Source organism: Andrographis paniculata, unplaced genomic scaffold (genome assembly GCF_009805555.1).
Source record: "Andrographis paniculata isolate CXL003 unplaced genomic scaffold, ASM980555v1 Contig10END, whole genome shotgun sequence".
Lineage (NCBI taxonomy): Eukaryota > Viridiplantae > Streptophyta > Magnoliopsida > Lamiales > Acanthaceae > Andrographis > Andrographis paniculata.
In genome coordinates, this window is record NW_026137380.1 from 492,222 (window position 1) to 513,371 (window position 21,150).

Genomic DNA, 21,150 nt, shown 5'->3' on the forward strand with positions numbered 1-21,150 from the left:
TTTTTCCATAATTTATAATAATTTTTTTTAAAAGTATATTACACTCAATATCTATATTTTATTCAAAAATCATATAAATAAAATATTTTTATTAAAAACTTAATTCTATAGTTTTAATTAAGCCTAATCTGTAGCGTATTATGTTCGACAAAAGTTTATCCGATCATACATTATATATATAAAAAAATAATAAATATATTCAAACACAAAATTTAAAATGAAAACTGTTACCCATATTTTGTCTAACAATAATAAATAAAATTATGCAATGAGTATATAATTATGTATCATTATACATTAATATCTACAGAACCTTCTAGAAAAAAAATATATATATAATAAAAATATAAATATAATCATAAACTCTTTCATTAACAAAAAAAAATAATAAAAATATATATATATATATATATTTATAAACAAGAAAATAAATAAATAAATAAATAGAAATAGGAAAAAAGGGGTAATAGGGTAAAGTCCAAAATGGGCAGGGAAAAAGAAGGGCTGGAGTTGACCTAAATACCCATCTCCCACACCATTGGTTGCGCCTCTCGACCCTCTCCACAACCCTTTTCTGCCCTTCCTTCTCCTTCCATTCTTTCTCCGATTTCCCAATTCTCTCCTCCATCTCCCCCCTGCCCTTTCCCCGCCATTTTCAAATTCTATTCTGCGTCTTGTTCTTGTCCCCCGTTCCATTCCCTGGAACCCCAACCTTTTCCGGTTATCGTCCATCTCCGGGGCTGGATCGATTTCGACAAAATCAATCTTGATGTGAGAACCAGAAGAAGATTTGATTGGTTTTCCTGCACTCTGCGGGTATTGTTGGGGTTTACTGTTCTTTTTTATTTTGTGATTGATCGGATTGGATTTTAATTTAATTTGATCTGATTTGATTTCATTTAATTGTGTGGTTTCTGCTTCCTTGTGTAATTCTTGGTTTTGTGTTGATGATTAGGGATGTATCTGTTCTTTGTGTGTGGTGTAGTGCTTACTGATTTATGAGCTGTGAATGATTTTGATTTTGGTTGTGATTCTGAATTGAGATTTTGTTGTTGTTGTTACTTTGTGTGTGTGTGTATTAATTAAGCTTGTGTTGGGATTGAATTCATTCATTGTGTGTTGTTGGACTTGATGTGTTCTTTGTGTAATTGTGTTGGGAGTTGAATTCATTCATTATAGACTTGTCCTGATTGTTGCAGGTTTAGTAGTGTAAAGAATGGCAAACCACGAGGTGATGCTCGGAGGACAGAACAATGGCGGCAGCGGCAGCGCTGGCGGCGGATCGCTTGGTCATAACCAGCCGGTGGTGCTAAACCACAATCAGAGCATGGCTATGGGTCAAAACCACGGTCTAGGTATGGGACCGGCGCACGATCAGGAAGCCAGGATGGGTCAGATTCACGACGAGCATGAGGATGATGGGAATGAATATGAGCAAGAGAATGGCTTATCAATTGAGGAAAAGCCCGAGCATGAAGTCCAAGACGTGCATTTACATGGAGGCAGCAGCGGCTTAGAGATGTCCGATCACAATGAGCTGACTGATTCACACGAACTCGACGAGAATATGGAATTGGCAGTGATCCAGCACGAGGATATGACTATGGACTCTATGCACGATATGAATCTTCACCAGGCTTTGGTGGTGACTTCTCCGGTTATTCAACAGCGCACTCTTGCAGCGAGCTCCAACTACGAGCTTCACGTCGGCCAAGAATTCCCGGACGTGAAAGCCTGCCGGAGGGCTCTGAGAGATACGGCTATTGCTCTCCACTTTGAAATGCAGACTATAAAATCGGATAAAACTCGGTTTACTGCCAAGTGCGCAAGTGAAGGATGCCCCTGGCGCATCCACGCTGCAAAGCTTCCCGGTAGCCCTCTTTTCACAATCAGGACGATCAACGACAGCCATACCTGCGGCGGGATCTCGCATCTTGGGCATCAGCAGGCCTCTGTTCAATGGGTCGCCAATTCTGTCGAGCAGCGCCTCCGGGAGAATCCCAATTACAAGCCGAAGGAGATTTTAGAAGAAATTCACAGAGTTCATGGCATCACCCTTTCGTACAAACAAGCCTGGCGTGGAAAGGAAAGAATTATGGCTGCAATGCGCGGATCATTCGAAGAAGGCTATCGTCTTCTCCCGCAATACTGCGAGCAAGTACAACGGACTAACCCCGGAAGTATTGCGTCGGTTTACGGAAACCCTGCCGACCACTGCTTCCAACGGCTATTCATTTCGTTCCAGGCGAGCATTTACGGGTTTCTAAATGCTTGCCGCCCTCTTCTCGGGCTGGACCGAACGTTTTTGAAGAGTAAATACCTCGGCACGTTGCTTCTAGCCACGGGGTTCGATGCAGATGGCGGGCTTTTCCCTTTGGCCTTTGGCGTCGTTGATGAGGAAAACGACGATAACTGGATGTGGTTCCTCTCGGAGCTTCATAACCTTTTAGAGGTGAATACGGAGAACATGCCGAGGCTCACCATATTGTCGGATAGGCAGAAAGGCATCGTCGATGGCGTCGATGCCAATTTCCCCACAGCCTTCCATGGTTTCTGCATGCGGCATTTGAGCGAAAGCTTTCGCAAAGAGTTTAGCAACGCGATGCTCGTTAACCTTTTGTGGGATGCCGCTCATGCCCTCACCGTCATAGAATTTGAAGCCAAAATCCTGGAGATCGAAGAGATATCTCAAGATGCGGCGTACTGGATTCGGCGCGTTCCGCCGCGTTTATGGGCAACGGCTTATTTCGAAGGGACGAGGTTCGGGCATTTGACGGCCAACATTGTTGAGTCGCTCAACACTTGGATTTTGGAAGCCTCGGGTCTCCCGATAATCCAGATGATGGAATGCATTCGAAGGCAGCTGATGACTTGGTTCAACGAGCGCCGGGAGACGAGCATGCAGTGGACGTCCATTCTCGTCCCGTCCGCCGAGCGACGAGTCGCCGAGGCTCTTGAGCGGGCACGTACGTACCAGGTTCTACGCGCCAATGAGGCCGAGTTCGAGGTGATATCCCACGAAGGGACAAATATCGTCGACATCAGGAACCGGTGCTGCCTCTGTCGGGGATGGCAGCTGTACGGTTTGCCGTGTGCGCACGCCGTCGCCGCGCTGCTCTCTTGCAGGCAGAACGTTCATCGATTCACCGAGAGCTGTTTTACCGTCGCCACTTATCGAAAGACGTACTCGCAGACGATACATCCTATTCCGGACAAGACACTGTGGAAAGAACTGTCGGAAGGAGATCCCGATGCCGGAAAAGCTATCGAAATGATCATCAATCCTCCGAAATCACTACGCCCCCCAGGGCGGCCGAGGAAGAAGCGCGTTCGAGCGGAAGATCGGGGACGGGTGAAGAGAGTTGTACATTGTAGCCGTTGCAATCAGACGGGCCACTTTAGGACAACATGTGCAGCGCCGATATGAATGCTCGGTTCTGGTTAGTCTCGACTCGACGAAAATTAAGCTAAGCCTTCCCTTTCTTGTGCAGATATTTCTTAGAGGTGTTTGTTGTTGAAAGAATACATGGTTACTTGAGTTTGTTGATGTGAGTGTTGTTCTATTCGATCGATAATTTAAGTTTCGCATGCATTTGTCTAATATCCGTCTGTCCATCCGTTCGTCTTATTCAGCTCTCAGATTTTTATGCGGTGTAATGAAGGAACCATCTCTTGAAATAATTATGCCAGATTGTTTTATTTTTGACCGACTTGTTGCGAGTGTTGGGACACGGAGTGTGGATCGATTGGCAGCCGGGCTGAATGAATGGCATTGTATCATATTGATTTGGGATTCTTGTCAAGTTGCGGTGCTATCGATGATCTATTTGAGCGAGCTGTTTAGCTGCAGGTAACACGAGTCGTGAGACGGGATGGTCATGGTCGAAGGGGGATGTGTTATTTGCAGCTCTAGTACACACTCGTCTTAGATATCTGGAGATGTATTTTGGCTTGATTTTGCAGTGCTTCGGTTACTGATTATATAACTACAAAGACTATTATCAACACAACACATAAAGACTATTATGAACTCAACGCATAGAACTATATAACTACAAAGACTATTATAAACGCTCGATAAATAGTGCTAAAACATCATTTTTCATTTGCCGTGCTTAGTCCGTGAAAATCAGCACCATAGCGATTTGATCCCAAACTGCATAATAACCCTCTTCCGTTTAAGTTAGTGTATATTGGGTAACTCATTTAGGAATGCTTGAGAAATGTATGGAATGGAAGATTACACAATCTTTACTTGGTGTTTACAATTATATATGGCAATGATTAATGTGATACTGAAAACAATAGAGTCTATAGTTGAATCAGTACAAATTTATATTGTTTTTCTGCTTCAAATATGTGGAACTAACTGAGAAATCTTACATTCATAACACAATGGTGTAACTAATTTTCAATAAAAAGATCACCTATGAAAACAATTTTGTTAGAAAGTTTTTCCTTTACTACTATATATACATATACATCTTATATAATCAAAATAAATAAAAATTGTTTTACATTGAGAACTGTAACTAGTTTTCAATAAAAAAAGATCACCTATAAGAACAAATTTGTTAAAAGGTTTTCCTTTACAAATCTAAGCAATAAATGATGGCAATACTTTATATATATATATATATATATATTATATACAACATTAGCACAATAATAAGTAGAGTAAGGGAAGAACAAGGTGGGGTCATGGCCATGGTCATTTACTTTAACAAAAGCAGCAAAATACAGTAAGTAATACAGGAAACACTGATGAATCCAAATTTAAATCCAAAGTGTGTGTAGATATCTCTAAAATGGGGAAGAGAACAAAGAAAGAAATAAAAGAACAAGAACAAGAACAAGAAACAGTAACAACATATGCTTCTTGACTTGACTTGCTGTTTTCACATCACATCTACCTGCTCTGCCTATAACATACCTATCCTTCTCCAATTTGTCTTTCAAATTTCCCAAAAATAGAAACATAGCAAGTACGTTATTAGCGGGGTATTCTCAAGACAACAAGCAAGTCTTAACAAAATTAAACAAAAAAAAAGAGCACCTGATTTAGTAACCATAGTTGGTGCCATAAACAGAGCCATAACCGCCTGCCTGGTTAGGATTTGAAGGGGTAGATGTGTATACCGAACCATGACCTCCATAGGAATTGTATGCCGGATCTGCTGGTGGGGCGTGGGGTGCCTGAGCTGTGCCTGCTGCTTCAGCCATGAAATTCTGCCAACCGAAAAGAATCATTGCAATAAACAAACCATCGAATTTCTATCGTAATACAATATATAGGGAGTAAATCAATTTCAACTATCATGAGCTCTATCTAACATTCAATCCCAGAAAAGAAAAGATCTGAGGATATCAATTAGCAAAATGAAGTCCCTTTAATCCATGTGAACATTGCTATGCATCCAAAGAAGCAGAAATACAAATTCTATGAGGTGACTTACAATAGGAAAATGGGCATATAAATGTGTGCACTGCAAGAATTAGATAGTCGTAAATGGGGGATTTAAAAGGGTACCTGAATCAGTTGTTGGGCAGTTTGGACTTGAGAAGCAGTTCCACTGATCTCGACAGTCATCTCTCCAGGAACCCCCCTTGTTTCTTGAATGGTAACAGTGGCGCCACTGACTCGTCGAATATAACTAATACTAGCACCTTGTGTGCCAATCACAGCATCAGCATACGAGAGTGGAATTTGCATTTGCTGGGTGACCTGAAATTAGTTGAGCTCCAATTACATGTACTGGCAGAGCTTTTTCTTGTAATGATTTCATGCAAATATGTTTCTGATTGTAACACTTTGTGAAATCATGATGGCTTGAAATCTTAAAATCTTACCATCACCTTATTTCAATATAACTTAATTTTTTATGGAGCTGATGTTGAACGGCACTTCCATTAACACAATAATCGATAAATAAATAAAATAAAATTGACCGGGAATGATGAACCTGAGTGATCACTGAAGTTGCTGCTTGGCTGGTCGATGAATGCACCGGCATTGCTGCTTCTCTCCCATAGGCAGATATCCCTTGATGAGGTGGTTTTTCGGGCGGATGTGGCATGTCAGCAGGAGGATAATAATTGTCGAACTGCCTAGGAGGAGGCATGAAGTGAGGGCTAGCTCCATATCCGGGACCTCCATGTGCACTTTGCGGGTAAGGCTGAGGAGGTGGAGGGCCCCAGTGCTGGGATGGAGGCATGTGTTCCATCTGCTGATTTGGCATTTGCATCTGACAACAACATAAGATATAAGCTCCTAAATCGTAAGATCTATGATTAAATAATGGATTTCAACTCCAAATGAATCCCATGAACAGGAGGCTTACTTGCATTTCAATTACTGATATTATGCTTCGATCGACCAAAAATTTTCTCAGATGGGAAGCAATCAATTCAATAGCTTTAAGTATGCCTGTAGGTTCCCCAACTACCTCTACAACTCTATCATCATGAAGGGCAAAAACTGGTAGCTCCTCTGCAGTAATTTTGCCAACAATTGGACATGTGATAAAAATTAATAAAGTTAAGTAGCATTTACAAGCATTTGTATATATCTACGACATATTTTTGCAAAGATACAATCTGATAATCTAACGAGTACCATGACCAGGGCAATGATACACTTACCTAATGCTCCTTAAAAATTATGAAAGGTGATAAATAAAATGTAATCCCATGGTATGACTTGCTACAGCTTACACCAAATAGGGCCAAATGACATATAAAATAGTTCAGATGCATGCTAGTTTGTGATTTCAGCAGAAAAAGTTAACCCAAGATGACTGACTGGACTAATAAAACTGTTCAGATGCATGCTAATTTACGATTTCTATCTTGTTAACAAAAGCTAAGATGGAAGATATAAACCAAGAGATACGATGAGCAGAAAATACAAACACAGCGCTAACGAAAAGGACAAACAAAATTAAGCTACAAAGCAAAACTCATAGGCTATATCAAACATGAGCAAAGCTTGCTTCATCAATTTTCAATGGATAAGGGAAGTAATTACAAGGAAATGCCCCATTGTAAAGACATCCAGGCAAAAATACAGGCTTCATCCCAGAATCCAAGTATGCATCTTTTTCTTAGTTTTAAGAGATCCTTTATACTCTTCAACCTAATTAAGGCAGCTACTGCCAATACTAGGTTAACCAGCATATGTTTACCAAGCCTGTGTAGCAAAACTTTAAATACTAGTAATCCTACCACACATGCAAGGTTCACTTTAGTTTGTGATTGGGAAAATAAACACTCCACAAGTTGCCTCTGTCCATTTAAAAGCTTCACTTTAGTCCTTGCGCAATTAATAGATGGCCAGTAGTTAGTACTTAGTTATCATTTTACAAGTAACCCACCATCTACTTTGACTCGAATGAAAAATTAGTTACAAGATCTGAACACTGTGAAACAAGACATTGGAGACAAACAAGTCCTATGCTTTTTTTTTTTAATCTCATATTACAGTTTTTTTTTTTAATTATCATTACCTCCCAAAACTCACAGCATTTTGGTTAAAGATTCTCATCTGCTAGTTTGCATTATATGATATGCGGCAAAAACATTCAGAAGAACAGACAAACCAGCAATTCTAACTACATTTGGCCACATGAATTCAGAACATGGACATTCTAATATATATATTTTTTATGAACTAAGAGACAGTCTGTATAGTACAAACTAACACTGCATGTAATATTTTACATTGAAAATATAGAGAAAAGTATAATCAGTAATCAATTCTTACCACATTCAAATGAAAGAACCTTTACTTAAATGTTTAAATAAAACAGTGTGCTGTTGCGTTCAACCAATTAAGAAAGATGAAATGCAAGCAGATCAGAATTTTTCCATATTCATGAAGATTCAATCAGATAAGAACACAATATCTATATCTAAACATATTACTAAATAACTTTGTAACCCAGGCTCAGTAACATATAATATTTCTGAAATAGATATCATCAGAAATATCTCATGCTGAGCCTGAGACATAACCGAGCTTTAATGGCCATATTTCTATGAGTTTAAAGGAAGAACCTGATCCAAGAACTCTGACAATGCAATTAGACTCTTCTTGAATGGATTTGACAGTTGCCCCTTGCTTCCCAATCAAACTTCCTGCTTGAGCAGCTGGGACAAGCAATCTTGTGGAGACTTTTCCCCCTGCAGGCGGAGGATGAGATGAGTCATTCTCGAGTCCATCCACAACACGTCTGTGAACTCTTAGAAGACCGTCAACAGCAGGAGGAAGAGAAGCATCAGGATCTTCCTTGGCAGACACCATAACCTATTTTGGAGAAGTATATCATCAGAAACTAACTTCATAAAGCATGTGGCACTAGACAAAGCATGCTTTTGCAAAATGTGCTCTAAATATAGGCTGCACAATAATCTAGGATTCACATTATGATATTTGATTGACAATATATTAACATATAGTATGCTTGCAACCAATCATTATAAAAAAATAAAATTCTGTGTGCAACTGGAGAAGTAAATGACCTGAAAGTGTGCTTCTGATGGGCAAACAAAAAATTCTATCATTTTAAGGTACTAATGAATTTATAACAAAACTACATTATGACAAAAATGTGAAGCAGCAGAAAAAACTTTGCTGTTTTTCCCAGGGAATATCGAAAATTGGTGTATAAATGAAAGTATAAATAGCTTTCCAATAACCAGCAATGCCAGGATGTTCAACAAATCACAGATTTTACTTACAGCCCTTTCTCTTGTTCCAGGAGGTCCATCAAGAATCTTAATCCGTGCTCTTGTCTCTTCACATGTTTTCTTGATATACTCTCCTTTACGCCCAATTATGCTACCAACTTTTGTTGCAGGCACCAACATCCTGAAAACACTCTCTCCAGGCCACCCTGGCCATTTCTCACCTCCTCCGGAAACTGGCTCATCTGCATGGTCCTGTTTTTCATCAGGGTGTGAGTTCTCCAGTATTCCATCTTTTGGTTCACTGTGTTCCTCATGTTCATTTACATGTTCATGTTCATTTTCATTTTCGTTTTCATTTTCATGTTTCTGTTCTTGCACAAGTTCTTGCTCATGCTCATCGTCATGTTCATTTTCAGGTTGGTATTCAAGTTCATGAGCTTGTTCATGTTCAGGCTGATATTCATGTTCATGAGCTTCTTGTTCAGGTTGATATTCATGTTCTTGAGCTTGTTCAAGTTCATAGTTCTGATTAAGTTCAGCCATGAAATCTGCACCAGTACAAACTGAAAAATCATGAACTCGCATGCACATAATGAAATTGAATAAACATGAACTATATAACGATAAAATCCAAAGTTTCAAACAGTGCAAGTTAACATTCAACCATCATGTTCTTTCCTTCACACAATATGATACAAATAGTTCAAATATTGGCGCAAAAAACTTACACCACACACACAAGCACATATATGTACTTCTGTATCAGTCTTCATTAGATGGAGACGATTGGAAGGCAAACAAAAAGCAGAAACAGGTAGGCTCAAAAGATTACCTTCACGAAGATAACCTCTATATGCTATACAATCTCAAGAAACGCCCAACTAATAATGAAATCAGGAAAATCCAGCTGTGACAATCAAGAGCCTTTAAATAACTGAATCTACCAAGCTGTAATTACATTTATAAAGTGAATTCTAAAGGGTTTCCTATAAAGCTCTATGATATGATGCATACAGAAAAGCATTCACTCCCAGATGAAAACCTACAACTTAGATTGCCAAGGGTTATTAACACCTGAAAATATATACCATCATGTTTAGATATATACCATTAGAACGGAGAGACATTCGACGAATCAGCAAACATCTACCACCCCATACAATGACTTAACATCATGCTGGTTGAAGGAGAACTCTTATCATGACTATGCTTAAAAAGCTCAAAGCACAGAATTATCAAAAGTCAAGCATTTCACCTATATTCCACAAACCTAACAATAAGCGACGTGCATAAACCTTGTAAAACCTACAGAACCACGACAAAGCGAGAAGTAACCAACAGCTCACAAACTTACTCACTCCCATCTTCTAAGATTGCAGCTCCATGAAACAACTTTTTAAGTTTCCATGGTCAGCTCGGCCAACAAACCAAAACCCATTACATAAAAGAAAAACTTAAACCGCAAATCAATTGAATCTGAATTGGACATCCCGTTAAAACCTAGATAAACAAAACGCCCAATATGTGAAGCAAACAAAAACGAACACCACATATTCCACACAGAGAACCTAATAACCAGCAATTAAAACACAAAAATTACGAATTTCGGACAAGATTCAGGTGTGGCGAAATTTAAATCAAATTAAAACGCAAAAGAGGGCAAAATAAAACAGAACGCATCACCTGCGAGGATAATGGAGAGATACCGACGGAGACACAGGCGGAGTCACAGAGCGAGCCGTGCTGTGCTGTCCTGTGCTGCAAAGATTTTATGGCGACAGAAGGGGGAAAAGAAATGTAGGGTTCTTAACGAATTTCACACTTAGGTTTTGGGGAGGTTTAAATTATTTTGTGGGGAGGAGGAATCTCTCGTAATTTCCAATTTTTTAATTTTTAATTTTTCTTTTAGATGAAAATGTAAATATATCCTACCAATAAGAAGGTGAGACTTGTCCATTTCTCCGCAAATTTACGCAGAGACCCTCTATAAGTTACATAATCTCAATTTTACCAATAGACTTTCGGTTTGCCCCTTTTTTAAAAAAAAGAAAATATATATAAATAAATACAAATCGTTATTATTATCATTATAACTTATTTATTTTAGCATAGCATAAAAACGATGACCGATGTGTAAATTGTTTAGAATTATAACGATAAAAAAAATATATATTATTATTTATATAGTTGTACTATTTTTTTTAGAATTGTATCGCTTGGGGCATTAGTATAGTTTTACCCATAACACACAAGTGACTAGTTTGTGTTGAAGTTCGCAATTAGCATAATTTTATCTTATTTTAAGTAACAAATAAATATATGATAGTGATATTTTAAATAAAAATATATATTTTAAATTATGATAATTTAAAGATTTTTTTATATATATAAATAATGCAAAAAAAAAAATTGAAAACCATTTAATAACACAAGTAAAATTCGATAAATCTTTTTTCTTAAGAATTGAATAAAGTACAGTGGTTGTAGGCCTCCCAAATAAAAAATCAATGAGTTACAACAAGGTGTATACATATATATTTGAATTTAAATACATAAAAATACGTTGCATATATACATATAATAGAATTATAACCTAAAATATACGAAATATTTTGTGCATTTATATTAAAAAAAGATCGATAGAACGAAACAAACCTTTAACCAGCAAGAGCCGTGCCATTGCTATTGTATCGGGTAACTTGTAGTCCGTAGCATCCAAATATTCGACCGTTGTGTCAACGGTAAACTCGACATTACAATGGCGCAATTAAGGAGATTGAGCGACGACGAATACTACTACTACTACTACAACTACATACACCATCGCTCGCTATCTTTTGCATGCGTTTCCAAAAATACGATCATCTTCTCTTCTCTTCTCTCGAAATTTCATCAATTCATCTATCCATCTACAACTCCAAATCATCGATCAATTTATTACCTTGAAAAAACAAGCCCGCGAGTAGAACAAGGATCATAGCGATGGATAAGCACGGCATCCTTTGGACACCATTCGATACCGATCTGCAGGAAGAAACAGCAACGCCGTCCAGAAAAGTTAAAAACTAGGCAATCGATTGTCGATGGTGCTTCTAAAGAAATGTCGACCTGTGGATTTACCTTGCTACTGTGGACTTGGTAGTGAGTCCGAATCCGAATGGGAAGAGTGGATCGTAATGCGAATCGCCAACGTTCATCGGGAGTTGATCCACCGTTTTGAACCAAGTCCTTGGAAGTTTGCCGCTGAAGCCGTAGTCACCGAACAGCACGTCTGCCACGCCGAGGCCTTCGCTGCCTGGTAACCAGGCAGCCACAAGAGCATCGATTCTTGACACATATGGTTCGATCACGATCGGTCTGCCAGAAACAATGACGACGACGCATTTGATGGCTCCGCAGACGCTGTTGATGATGTCGGGCCCTGGATCAGCCATTGTGAGAGTTTGGCTGTCCCCTGCAGTTTCCGTGTACGGAAACTCACCGATAACAACAATGGCGTAATCGAAGTGGCTGGATTTGACGAATTCGCTGTCGGGAATGTCGCGGTAGACAACTTCTGTGTCCTTATCAACTGTCGATTTAATAGCATCGAGGATGGTTGTTCCTGCAACGAACAGCAAGCTCACTCAGTAAATAACAACACCGGGCATTTCGTAAGTAAATTGATAACAATAGTATCATCAATCAATGCTCGGAGGTCGACACACAACAGGAAGTATATAACTCACCTCTTGTATCGTTGTTTCCACTGAATCCCTGCCATGTTATCGTCCATCCGCCACACTGATAACCCAAGTTATCCGCGTGTGTACCAGCAACTAGAATTTTCGATGCTTTTTTGGGCAAGGGAAGCAGTGGATCGCTTGAATTTTTTCCATTTTTTAACAGAACGAGGGATTTTCTCACGGCTTCCCTAGCCAAATTTCTGTGTTCCTGTCAACATACCAAGATCTTAAAGAAGTTCGTATAGTGTTGTCGATTAAACATGATATAGCTGAACAAAGCGATCAAATTACTTGATTCAGAACAGGGAAATGTCGGACCTACCTGGCTTCCAACCTCATTGACAAGACTAAGATCTGCAAGAGGATGTTCGAAGAGACCCAAGTTGAACTTGACCAGCAAAATTCTTTCGACAGCATCATTAACACGGGTCACAGGAATGACTTCATTGTCTACCAGGAAAGTGAGTGCATTTATGAACTCAGTGAAGTTGAATGGTAACATAACCTGTTGCAAAACAAAATGTGGTTCACGAGTGATCAGATTCAATTTGATGAAAGTTGCCAAACCAATTGAATTTTATCGGAAGGGGTTTCTATCTCTCAAAAGGTATACAACACCATGTCAACTCCAGCTAGAACACTGGCTTGAACAGAGTAAGTATAGTTGGAATGTGGTGGAGATGTGATCCTGTCGATTCCTTGCCAGTCTGAGATTACAAAACCCTGTTTGTTGATCACAAATATTAGAAATTACACAAAGCTTATTACAAGTTTTCATGCTAAACTGTATACTTACTAGCAAAGATAAAATATTACATCCTAAAGAATTACGAATGGCATATGGGTTGAACAAGCATAACAACTAAGTGAAACGATATCATTTCCAGCCATACCTTGAACTTGAGCCTTTCTTTCAGAAATCCAGTGATCAAATCATGGTTGGCATGCATCTTTTTTCCATTCCAGCTGGAATAAGAAACCATGATTGTTGACACACCCTTAATGATAGAGTCATAATAAGCTGGCATGTGAATGCTAAGCAAGCCGTGCATGTCAGTCACGGTGTTGTTTTCATTAATGCCCTTTGTCGTCCCCCCATCACCAACAAAGTGTTTCGCACAAGCTGCTACCTTATTCCTGAGAAAAAGGGTAAAGAAGTTATCAGCAACAATGCATCTTACGCTCAGAAAGCTCCAGCAAGTTTATGAAAAGTTTCCGTGGAATCATTATATTAAATAAAGTTTGGAATTCACAGGGAGAAATTATTCCCGACGAATCTCCAACTATAATTTGAACAATCATGCATCTTCTTCTTGTTATGGCTTGCAGATTTTACAGATCTCATCACAGGACAAGCATTTAAAAACAATGGTTTGATTAATTTAATAGTCAGAATCAAATGTCTTTGGCTCATAGCTTCATGTCAAATAGACAGCAGTCAATTACAAATTTGAAACATATTCTCTAATTCGGCATTTATATGAAATAACATGCTGCATACATACTTGCCAATAGCATAAGGAACACCTTTCCGCGAACCATTTGGAATTTCACCTTGCAACCCATATATAATGTCCGTCATCTCTTCAACGACCTTGGGATCCTCACTGTAACTTTCATAGCATCTACCCCATCTTGGATCTCGGCATACCTATATGCATATCAACAACAGAATGTACCCAACTAACTAAATGCAGATACATGAGTGCTGAGGGAGTAACATCTAAAATTCAGAACAATTTTGAAATGTAAATCAGTAGGGAGGATCTAGTAGTGACATACTGCAATGCAAGGAGCAAATACATAGGGAATTCCTGTAGCTCTGACTTCAATAGCAGTTGCATCGCCTATCCTTTGCAACAGTTCGGGATCTCTGTCGCACAGGATATGAAAAACACTAATAATTCCAAAAATACTGTGACCTTACAAACATAGTTTTGTGAAGTATTATACTACTCATTCTATGGGGCAATTTTTCACAGTAAAACACTTAAAATAATAATAATCCCTCCGTCATATAAACCAGTGCTCAAACTTTTGGTAATGTGAGTGCATACTGTTTGTTTTTCATAGTAAAAAATGTTCAAAAAAAATAATATGATTTTTAACTAAAATGAAAACTTTTTTTTGATGAAGTGGATTATAAAGAACCCAGAGTATGGGGGACACATACAAAGAAGCTTTAGAAATTTGCTCTAAGAGCTATAAAACTTGGCATAGTTGAATAGAGAATCTATCAAGCAACATAAAATCAAATGAAAATAATTAGTTCTTCATAAGAATACAAGTTTAACATAAAAAAGCACCGGCATGCAAATTACATAACAGAAGAAGTGTTTAATTGATTCCCCCAACAAATCATTATGTTTTCAGGTAAAAGACAAAAATAAAAAATCAAGAAATGTACCTAGTAGCACCTAAGCCAATGTTGTGGGGGAATACTGTGGCATTATACACATTATTGTGTCCATGAACAGCATCAATGCCATAGATCATGGGGATCCCTAGACGTGTTGACAGGGACCCCTTCTGGAACTCATTCACCATGTTAACCCAATCAGAAGCAGTAGCTTGTGGCCGCGGCGTACTTCCACCACCGCTCAATAAACTCCCTGCATCAGGAAAAAAGCAGATGCTTCACTTACTTGCACCCAGCAGTAAACACCATCTACTTAGCACCACATTTCCAGAACTTTGTAAAATGAATGTTTATGTGTCGACACGAGAATTCGAAACACTAACGAAGAGCAGGCTATGAGAACTCACAAGGTAAAGCAGTACTACCATTACCCTTTGCATCCTAATATTTTTCTAAACTTCAAACCAACCTTCAGCACAGAACCATAGATTTCATTAGTTTATCCTAGACTCGAATCAGGTTCTTTGTATTTCACATTGTCTGCTCATTAAACCAGAAAAATGAAAAGAAAACACATAGATAAATAAAAGGAACATGCATTTTCCAAAAAAAAAAGCATCATTTTCACAATGCTAAAAAGATATCTTGCAGTTTCATCCTCAAACTAAGATCCTCAACAGCAAAGCGCAATAAGTAATGTTAAATTCACAAAGGAACCAATTCCAATTCCAACTCACAATCGCAAATAAAACACAGACGCAAAATCCACAAAAAGGTGCGTCCATATAACCCTAGGACTCCAACCTCAGTAGCAAAACCAAAAACAACCGCCATGAACTCAAATCATTACCAATGAAGTGATCCCTCATGATATCAGGCGTAGCAGCAAGCCTATCAATCTGCACCATCTGCCCAATCTTCTCCTCCAGCGACATTCGTCCAAGGAGATCCTTCACTCTCGCGCTAACCGGCAGCTTCGGGTCCTTGTACTTCACGTACTCGTCTCCCCCAAGAGCTGCCCCGCAACTCCAGAGCACCGCCACACCCATAACCCACAGCCACCTCATTTTTCAGCAAGGCTGTGGCAACCTGTCAACACACAGCTGCTCAATATAGCAAAAATTCGGTGGGAATATAACGACGACAATAAAGCAAGTAAAGTTACAGTTGCAGAGTGAGTGCAGCAGTAGAAAATGCGGATGGAGATTCGGTGCGAACGTGGTTGGATGATCATCTTCTCACTCCTCCATTAAATGCTACTTTTTTCTTTCTCCCTCCTCACCCATATTATATTTTTCACTTTTATTTTTAATTTACAGTGGATTTAACTTTTTAGTATTTTACAGTAATTCATCCACTGTATTACCGCCAAGATTGCATTTTTATTTTTTATTTAAACTGTTTTTTCATTCATTTAATGTGTAAGGCAAACAAAGAACTTTACAAAGGTTACCCATGAAGGCAATGAGGCTAAAGGCAAAACACAAATCCTCCAAGCAACCATCTTGGGATAGACTCACTCATAAGAAACACACAAAAATGCACATACAAATGAATTGTGGTGTGAATAAAATGTGGCCATACCATACCATATCTACACAGACATATCTTGATCAAGTCCAAGAATTAGAATGGCAGCTCGGCGGCAACACGGCGGCGGCGGTGGAGCCACTCCCAGACGCGCTGCAGTGCGTCTGGTGTACGAAGATATCAAGCCCACAGGAAAGTGGCGAGAAGACGCCGAAAGCCATATCCTCACCATTGATCTTCCCGGTAAGTTAAATCATCGAACCTTGGATGTGAGAATGAGCTTTGGATGATATTCGCTGTGCTGTTTTTCGGTTTTCTGGGCAGGTTTTGTTAAGGAGCAACTGAAGGTCTCCACAGAAGGCAATAATTTTGTCAAGGTTCAAGGTGAACGCCCGGTGACTAGAGCCCGGAGAATCCGCTTCCAGGAGGATTATCCAGTTCCTGCAAACTGCGACATGAGAAAAATTCGTGCCAACTTCCAAGGAGAGAGCCTGATTATAACAATCGGGAAAAAGATCGTTGACAAACCTAAGGATGCACCTTCGCCTGCAATAGCTACTCCGGCTGAAGTTCCTAAGCAGCCCTTAGCTCCACAGGGGAAGGACAAAGACGAAGTCGAAGACAGAGACAGAGACAGAGACGAACACAATCAGCCTCCACCTCCAGCAGTTGAAGCAAGCCAGCTTAATGATGAGAAAAACTTTGAACACGCCGCAGGTGAGGATGGGATAAAAAGGGATCAGCCTGGTGACCCGCGAGATGGAAGAAGAGGTACTCCGTTTAGAGATGCCGGGCGAGTACTTCCACGAGATTATGAAATTCGTGAGGCAATAAAAAAGGATGAAATAGAGAAGACTTCGAAGAGAAGTGAAGAGTTACCAGAGGAAGGAACTACAGAGAAAGCCGAGTTGAAGGATGGTGCACCATCTGCGAAAGAAGTAAAACACACAGAATCAAATGGGAAGCGTAAAGCCCATACAGATGGAGCTTCAGCAATGAAGAAAGGAAAGAAAGCAGTAAATGGACTTAACATGTTAAATGAAAGGAAATCGGTCGTGAATATGGGAGCTGCAGTGCTTGTTATTATTGCGCTCACTGCTTACACCACATACCAGTTTACATCAGGGAAACATAAAATCTAAGGTTTCCTTAACTATCGCTGATGTACATATAACTTCAACAGGTTCGGTCGCCAAACAATTACATCCTCAACGCAGCCGATCAAAAGTGGAAGCTGCAGTAAAGCATCATAATACAGCCATAACTGGTAGTTTCCTGATCCGATATATTAGAAGATGTAACCATAAATTAAGTATTAATTAGAAGATAAGAACAATGCTCATGGTTCCGAATATATTGATGACTTGTGTGACACCCAACCGACTCAGGCCACGATTCCCCCCCAACGAAGCATCGATGCTAAATTAAATCTTGCATGCAATATCACTCAGTATCAGATAATCGTAAAATAATTTACATAACCACAACACATTCAAATTTAGATATGACGAAGAGTCTGTGGTATAAGTTAAAGTTGTATTACATATATTACAGTGTGCAGAATCCATACCCCATCAAGCTGCCCCTCTGTGCTCTTGGATGACACCTGCTCAACTTGCTTTTCCTACATGAAAAACATGTAAAGTCAGAGATCGATAATCTGTTGTGTGTGAGGTTAACTTAAATGAAAGGAAAGAAACGAACAGACACATTTAAGTGCCCCATTAATAAAGAGTTAGGTCACGCCACCTTTATTCCTCTGTAATGTTATTCCCATTTTCCGTGCCAACTTTTGCAGGCCACCCCTAAAATAACCAAGGGCAACAATAGTATAGCAAACTCCTATGATCTCACGAATAAAATGTTAGGCTCCATTATTTATAATATAGCTTGACCTCCCTTTCCGAAAGTGATACGATAGAATAATTATGCAGAAAGAATCTCTAGAAAAACTTCAATACTTCATACAATTTTTTTATTTCCTAACAAACTTACTTCATTGATTAGCAACTGATGACATGAATTATAGGGAAAAAAAAATCCCAGAATTTCTACGGTTACACCTGCTGTTAAAGGCAATGAGTCACATCCAAGATGCAACGCAAGCAATTTTTCTCCCACAGCACATAAATTTCAAATAAAACAATAATTCATCTACTTGGGGAACAATGGATTATCTTTTAGTTCCTAGCAATGATTAATTGTTTTCCATCACTGTTGATGACTTCAGAGCCTTGGATGCCTGAGTGTTGAGTACCTTCTCTGAAGGCTTCCTCTTTCTTTTCACAGTCACAACCCCTGTATCTTCTGCAGCAAAGTTGCAATTGCTTCAGTAAGGTAAAAATAAAATTTTATATTTTGAACCATGCAGCCAAAGCAGAAAACTTTGACATAATTATGGGCACAAACTTAAAATTTGGGTAACACATAATTTCGAACCATGCAGCCAAGTTTGGATTTTGGTATACCTTCAGCAGGACTGGATTCATGGTTATTTAGATGACCATTCTGCCCTGCCTCCTCTGAAAGAGGCGACTCAGACTGGCTTCCATACCCCTGCCGTGAAACAATTACATGTCGGTCATCCTCCTGCTCAGGTGCATCTGGAAGAGGATCAGCAGGCAAGAAGCGTAATTCACCATGTGACGAGTCTGAATCACTGAAAGCCGAATCTTTCTCCACATCTGTAATATCAACTTCCTCATCTTCATTGATAAGTGAATCCTTCACCTGAGACGACATAAACATATCACACATTAAAAGGAAAAAGGACAGGAAAGAAAATAAAAATATGTGCAACAATCCTGTTATTCACCTTTTCAGTTTCAGGCATTAAATCGAATTCATCTTCCCGTTCAACATACTCTTCGTTTTCCTCCAGCTCCTTAAAGTCTGGCGCAAATGCACTCCAATTCTCAGTATAATCTTTTGCCCAAATGTAAACCAAGCCAGTCAAGGATACAGATAGTACTATGGGACGAACAGGGTGCCATGCTAGATCCATTAATGCCTCTTTTGGGCCTTCAAGTATTTTCACAAGATGACCAGCCTTATCCCAAATATAGATCTTATGCTCTCCTTTGCTTGCAGAACCTCCAACAACCCACTCACCATCACCACTAAAACAAGGTGCTTTCCAGTGAACTTTTGTAATTGAGTCCTGAAACTCCCGAAATAGAGCTAAACTCTTTGATCCAATAGCCTTTAACTTTTCAATCTCATCCTTCTCATCTTCTTCTTGGTTTAAATTATCGAGGGCATTAAGCACATTTTTCAATGGCAGAAGATTTTCATAGATTCGGATAATCCTATCATTTGAATTTGTGAGAAGATATTGCCCATTCCTGCTGAATACAATGTTCTTAATCACAGCATTACCGGGAATAGAAAAAATAGCACGTACTTTGACACTATTATGATCAATAATAAGAATTTCCCCTTTAGAATTTCCAACATACACCAAATCTCCACACTTGTTGAAGCATGCAGCTGTAGGTGTGAAAGGAGCAGATCCATCTGAAAATTTGTTACGTGATGGTGGAGGGCCAGCACCATTTCCATTATCAGTCGGTGACACAGGAAGAACTGTTGTGCTTGCAGTATTCAGGTCCACAATCATAGGTGCAGATGACAGTGGACAAGCTAAGCAAATAGATGGAGTTGCAGAACCAGGATGCAGACGAGCTTGCAATGGTGTTTGTTGCAGAGTTAATCTTGCTATTTTTTCCCCTTTGGCAACATCCCAGAGTGTCAGCGATTTATCTGCAGCAGAAACAAGTATTCGATGCCCATACTTTGACCAACAGACACTGGTAATGGCAGCAATACAGTCCTTATCCCTCAGTTCTTTGGAGATGCCTCTGGTCTCAAAATCCCATATTACACAGCTTCCATCAGAGCACCCCGCTGGCCAGGTATTAATATATTAAACAAATTTAAATTATCACAACAATGTTACATTACATGTAAGTCGAACCAGGTTAGCATGATCAAACATATCACTACCCCCAAAAATATTAGCAAGTAATTTCATTGTATATGAAGGACATACTGCCAGGTACTCTGCACAACATATATAGTTTGCAAGTGAATTCATTGTCACTTCATTATAATGCTAATTCAAGTTGTTTTTTTAGAAACTTCCAACTCCTCCACCACCATTGCCGGCTCAAGGGAAGTGGGAATACTCAGGATTCACTTTGTTCGTAAAGACATGTTGGAAAAACAAAATATGTAAAGTCTTGCAAACATTCTTTATTCCATCACATAAACTTGGGCCAATTACAGATTCAATCCGGGCAAGATTATTAAGTAAAATATGGAGTCAACACAAAATCGTACCAGCAACAAGGGTTCCGCGGCGATTGAAGGCTATGCACTTCATTACTCCATACTCCAAGTACTCCTCTATCACCTCTGGGAAATCTCCCTGCAGTGGGTCTACACAAAATCCATACATAGCCGATAAATGGAACTTCCACGGAGTCGTAACTCGAAGAACAATTAACATCCCAAGAAGGAAGAAACGCTGCGATAATATTACCATACATACCGAAAAAATGAAGAAGAAGGCTCACCAATTATAGGGGTGTTCATCGATCACCGTGTCTCAGAAATCGATTCAAGCTTCTTGCAGATAATCTAATCACACAAAAATGGAAGCGGAAACGGACATATAGATCAAAATTACTGAGTCGAAATAGCGGATTTCTTCAAAGAAATGTGGGTTTCATCTCAACAAAATTCGGGGGTTTGCATAAACGAAGCAAGAGAGGTAACGATGATTGCCGTAAGATGAATGTGCGGGGAATTACGGGAGATTAGGGTTTCAGCGTAGCGGGAAAGAAG

At 39.3% G+C, this 21,150-nt stretch overlaps 5 protein-coding genes across 11 annotated transcripts; 2 read left to right on the plus strand and 3 right to left on the minus strand.

The window, feature by feature from the left end:
- The first annotated feature begins 526 nt into the window (after positions 1 to 526).
- Positions 527 to 3,699, plus strand: LOC127245332 (uncharacterized). The gene is made up of 2 exons (XM_051266167.1): positions 527 to 816; positions 1,200 to 3,699. The coding sequence occupies exon 2, from the start codon at positions 1,217 to 1,219 to the stop codon at positions 3,425 to 3,427; it is 2,211 nt and encodes a 736-aa protein (XP_051122124.1). The 5' UTR covers positions 527 to 816; positions 1,200 to 1,216; the 3' UTR covers positions 3,428 to 3,699.
- A 1,000-nt stretch (positions 3,700 to 4,699) lies between these two features.
- LOC127241739 (flowering locus K homology domain) lies at positions 4,700 to 10,540 on the minus strand. Of its 3 annotated transcripts, XM_051261036.1 has the most exons (8): positions 10,372 to 10,539; positions 8,740 to 9,236; positions 8,056 to 8,305; positions 6,342 to 6,490; positions 5,964 to 6,245; positions 5,531 to 5,725; positions 5,057 to 5,229; positions 4,700 to 4,952 (listed from the first exon to the last, which is right to left on the minus strand). In XM_051261036.1, the coding sequence occupies exons 2-7, from the start codon at positions 9,229 to 9,231 to the stop codon at positions 5,062 to 5,064; spliced, it is 1,536 nt and encodes a 511-aa protein (XP_051116993.1). In that variant the 5' UTR covers positions 9,232 to 9,236; positions 10,372 to 10,539; the 3' UTR covers positions 4,700 to 4,952; positions 5,057 to 5,061. The 3 variants fall into 3 exon arrangements, with proteins under 3 accessions (XP_051116993.1, XP_051117059.1, XP_051116917.1); XM_051261102.1 differs by having other exon boundaries at positions 4,700 to 5,229; positions 10,376 to 10,540; XM_051260960.1 differs by having other exon boundaries at positions 4,700 to 5,229.
- An 804-nt stretch (positions 10,541 to 11,344) lies between these two features.
- Positions 11,345 to 16,479, minus strand: LOC127246750 (uncharacterized). Of its 3 annotated transcripts, none has more exons than XM_051268410.1 (11): positions 16,357 to 16,479; positions 15,623 to 15,861; positions 14,821 to 15,025; positions 14,196 to 14,286; positions 13,919 to 14,064; positions 13,307 to 13,550; positions 13,032 to 13,136; positions 12,736 to 12,918; positions 12,417 to 12,621; positions 11,809 to 12,292; positions 11,345 to 11,712 (listed from the first exon to the last, which is right to left on the minus strand). In XM_051268410.1, the coding sequence occupies exons 2-11, from the start codon at positions 15,837 to 15,839 to the stop codon at positions 11,598 to 11,600; spliced, it is 1,995 nt and encodes a 664-aa protein (XP_051124367.1). In that variant the 5' UTR covers positions 15,840 to 15,861; positions 16,357 to 16,479; the 3' UTR covers positions 11,345 to 11,597. The 3 variants fall into 3 exon arrangements, with proteins under 3 accessions (XP_051124367.1, XP_051124451.1, XP_051124283.1); XM_051268494.1 differs by having other exon boundaries at positions 16,362 to 16,475; XM_051268326.1 differs by lacking the exon at positions 16,357 to 16,479 and adding an exon at positions 15,938 to 16,229.
- Positions 16,404 to 17,444, plus strand: LOC127247117 (inactive protein RESTRICTED TEV MOVEMENT 2-like). Its single transcript, XM_051268874.1, has 2 exons — positions 16,404 to 16,545; positions 16,627 to 17,444. The coding sequence occupies exons 1-2, from the start codon at positions 16,404 to 16,406 to the stop codon at positions 17,442 to 17,444; spliced, it is 960 nt and encodes a 319-aa protein (XP_051124831.1).
- Positions 17,445 to 18,228: 784 nt separating this feature from the next.
- On the minus strand, positions 18,229 to 21,143 carry LOC127246925 (protein RBL). Of its 3 annotated transcripts, none has more exons than XM_051268695.1 (5): positions 20,880 to 21,143; positions 20,644 to 20,742; positions 19,118 to 20,208; positions 18,771 to 19,032; positions 18,229 to 18,606 (listed from the first exon to the last, which is right to left on the minus strand). In XM_051268695.1, exons 1-5 carry the CDS (start codon positions 20,896 to 20,898, stop codon positions 18,500 to 18,502), a joined length of 1,578 nt encoding a protein of 525 aa, XP_051124652.1. In that variant the 5' UTR covers positions 20,899 to 21,143; the 3' UTR covers positions 18,229 to 18,499. The 3 variants fall into 3 exon arrangements, with proteins under 3 accessions (XP_051124652.1, XP_051124576.1, XP_051124716.1); XM_051268619.1 differs by having other exon boundaries at positions 18,229 to 18,609; positions 20,880 to 21,141; XM_051268759.1 differs by having other exon boundaries at positions 18,229 to 18,609; positions 20,855 to 21,141.
- Between the last annotated feature and the right edge of the window lie 7 nt (positions 21,144 to 21,150).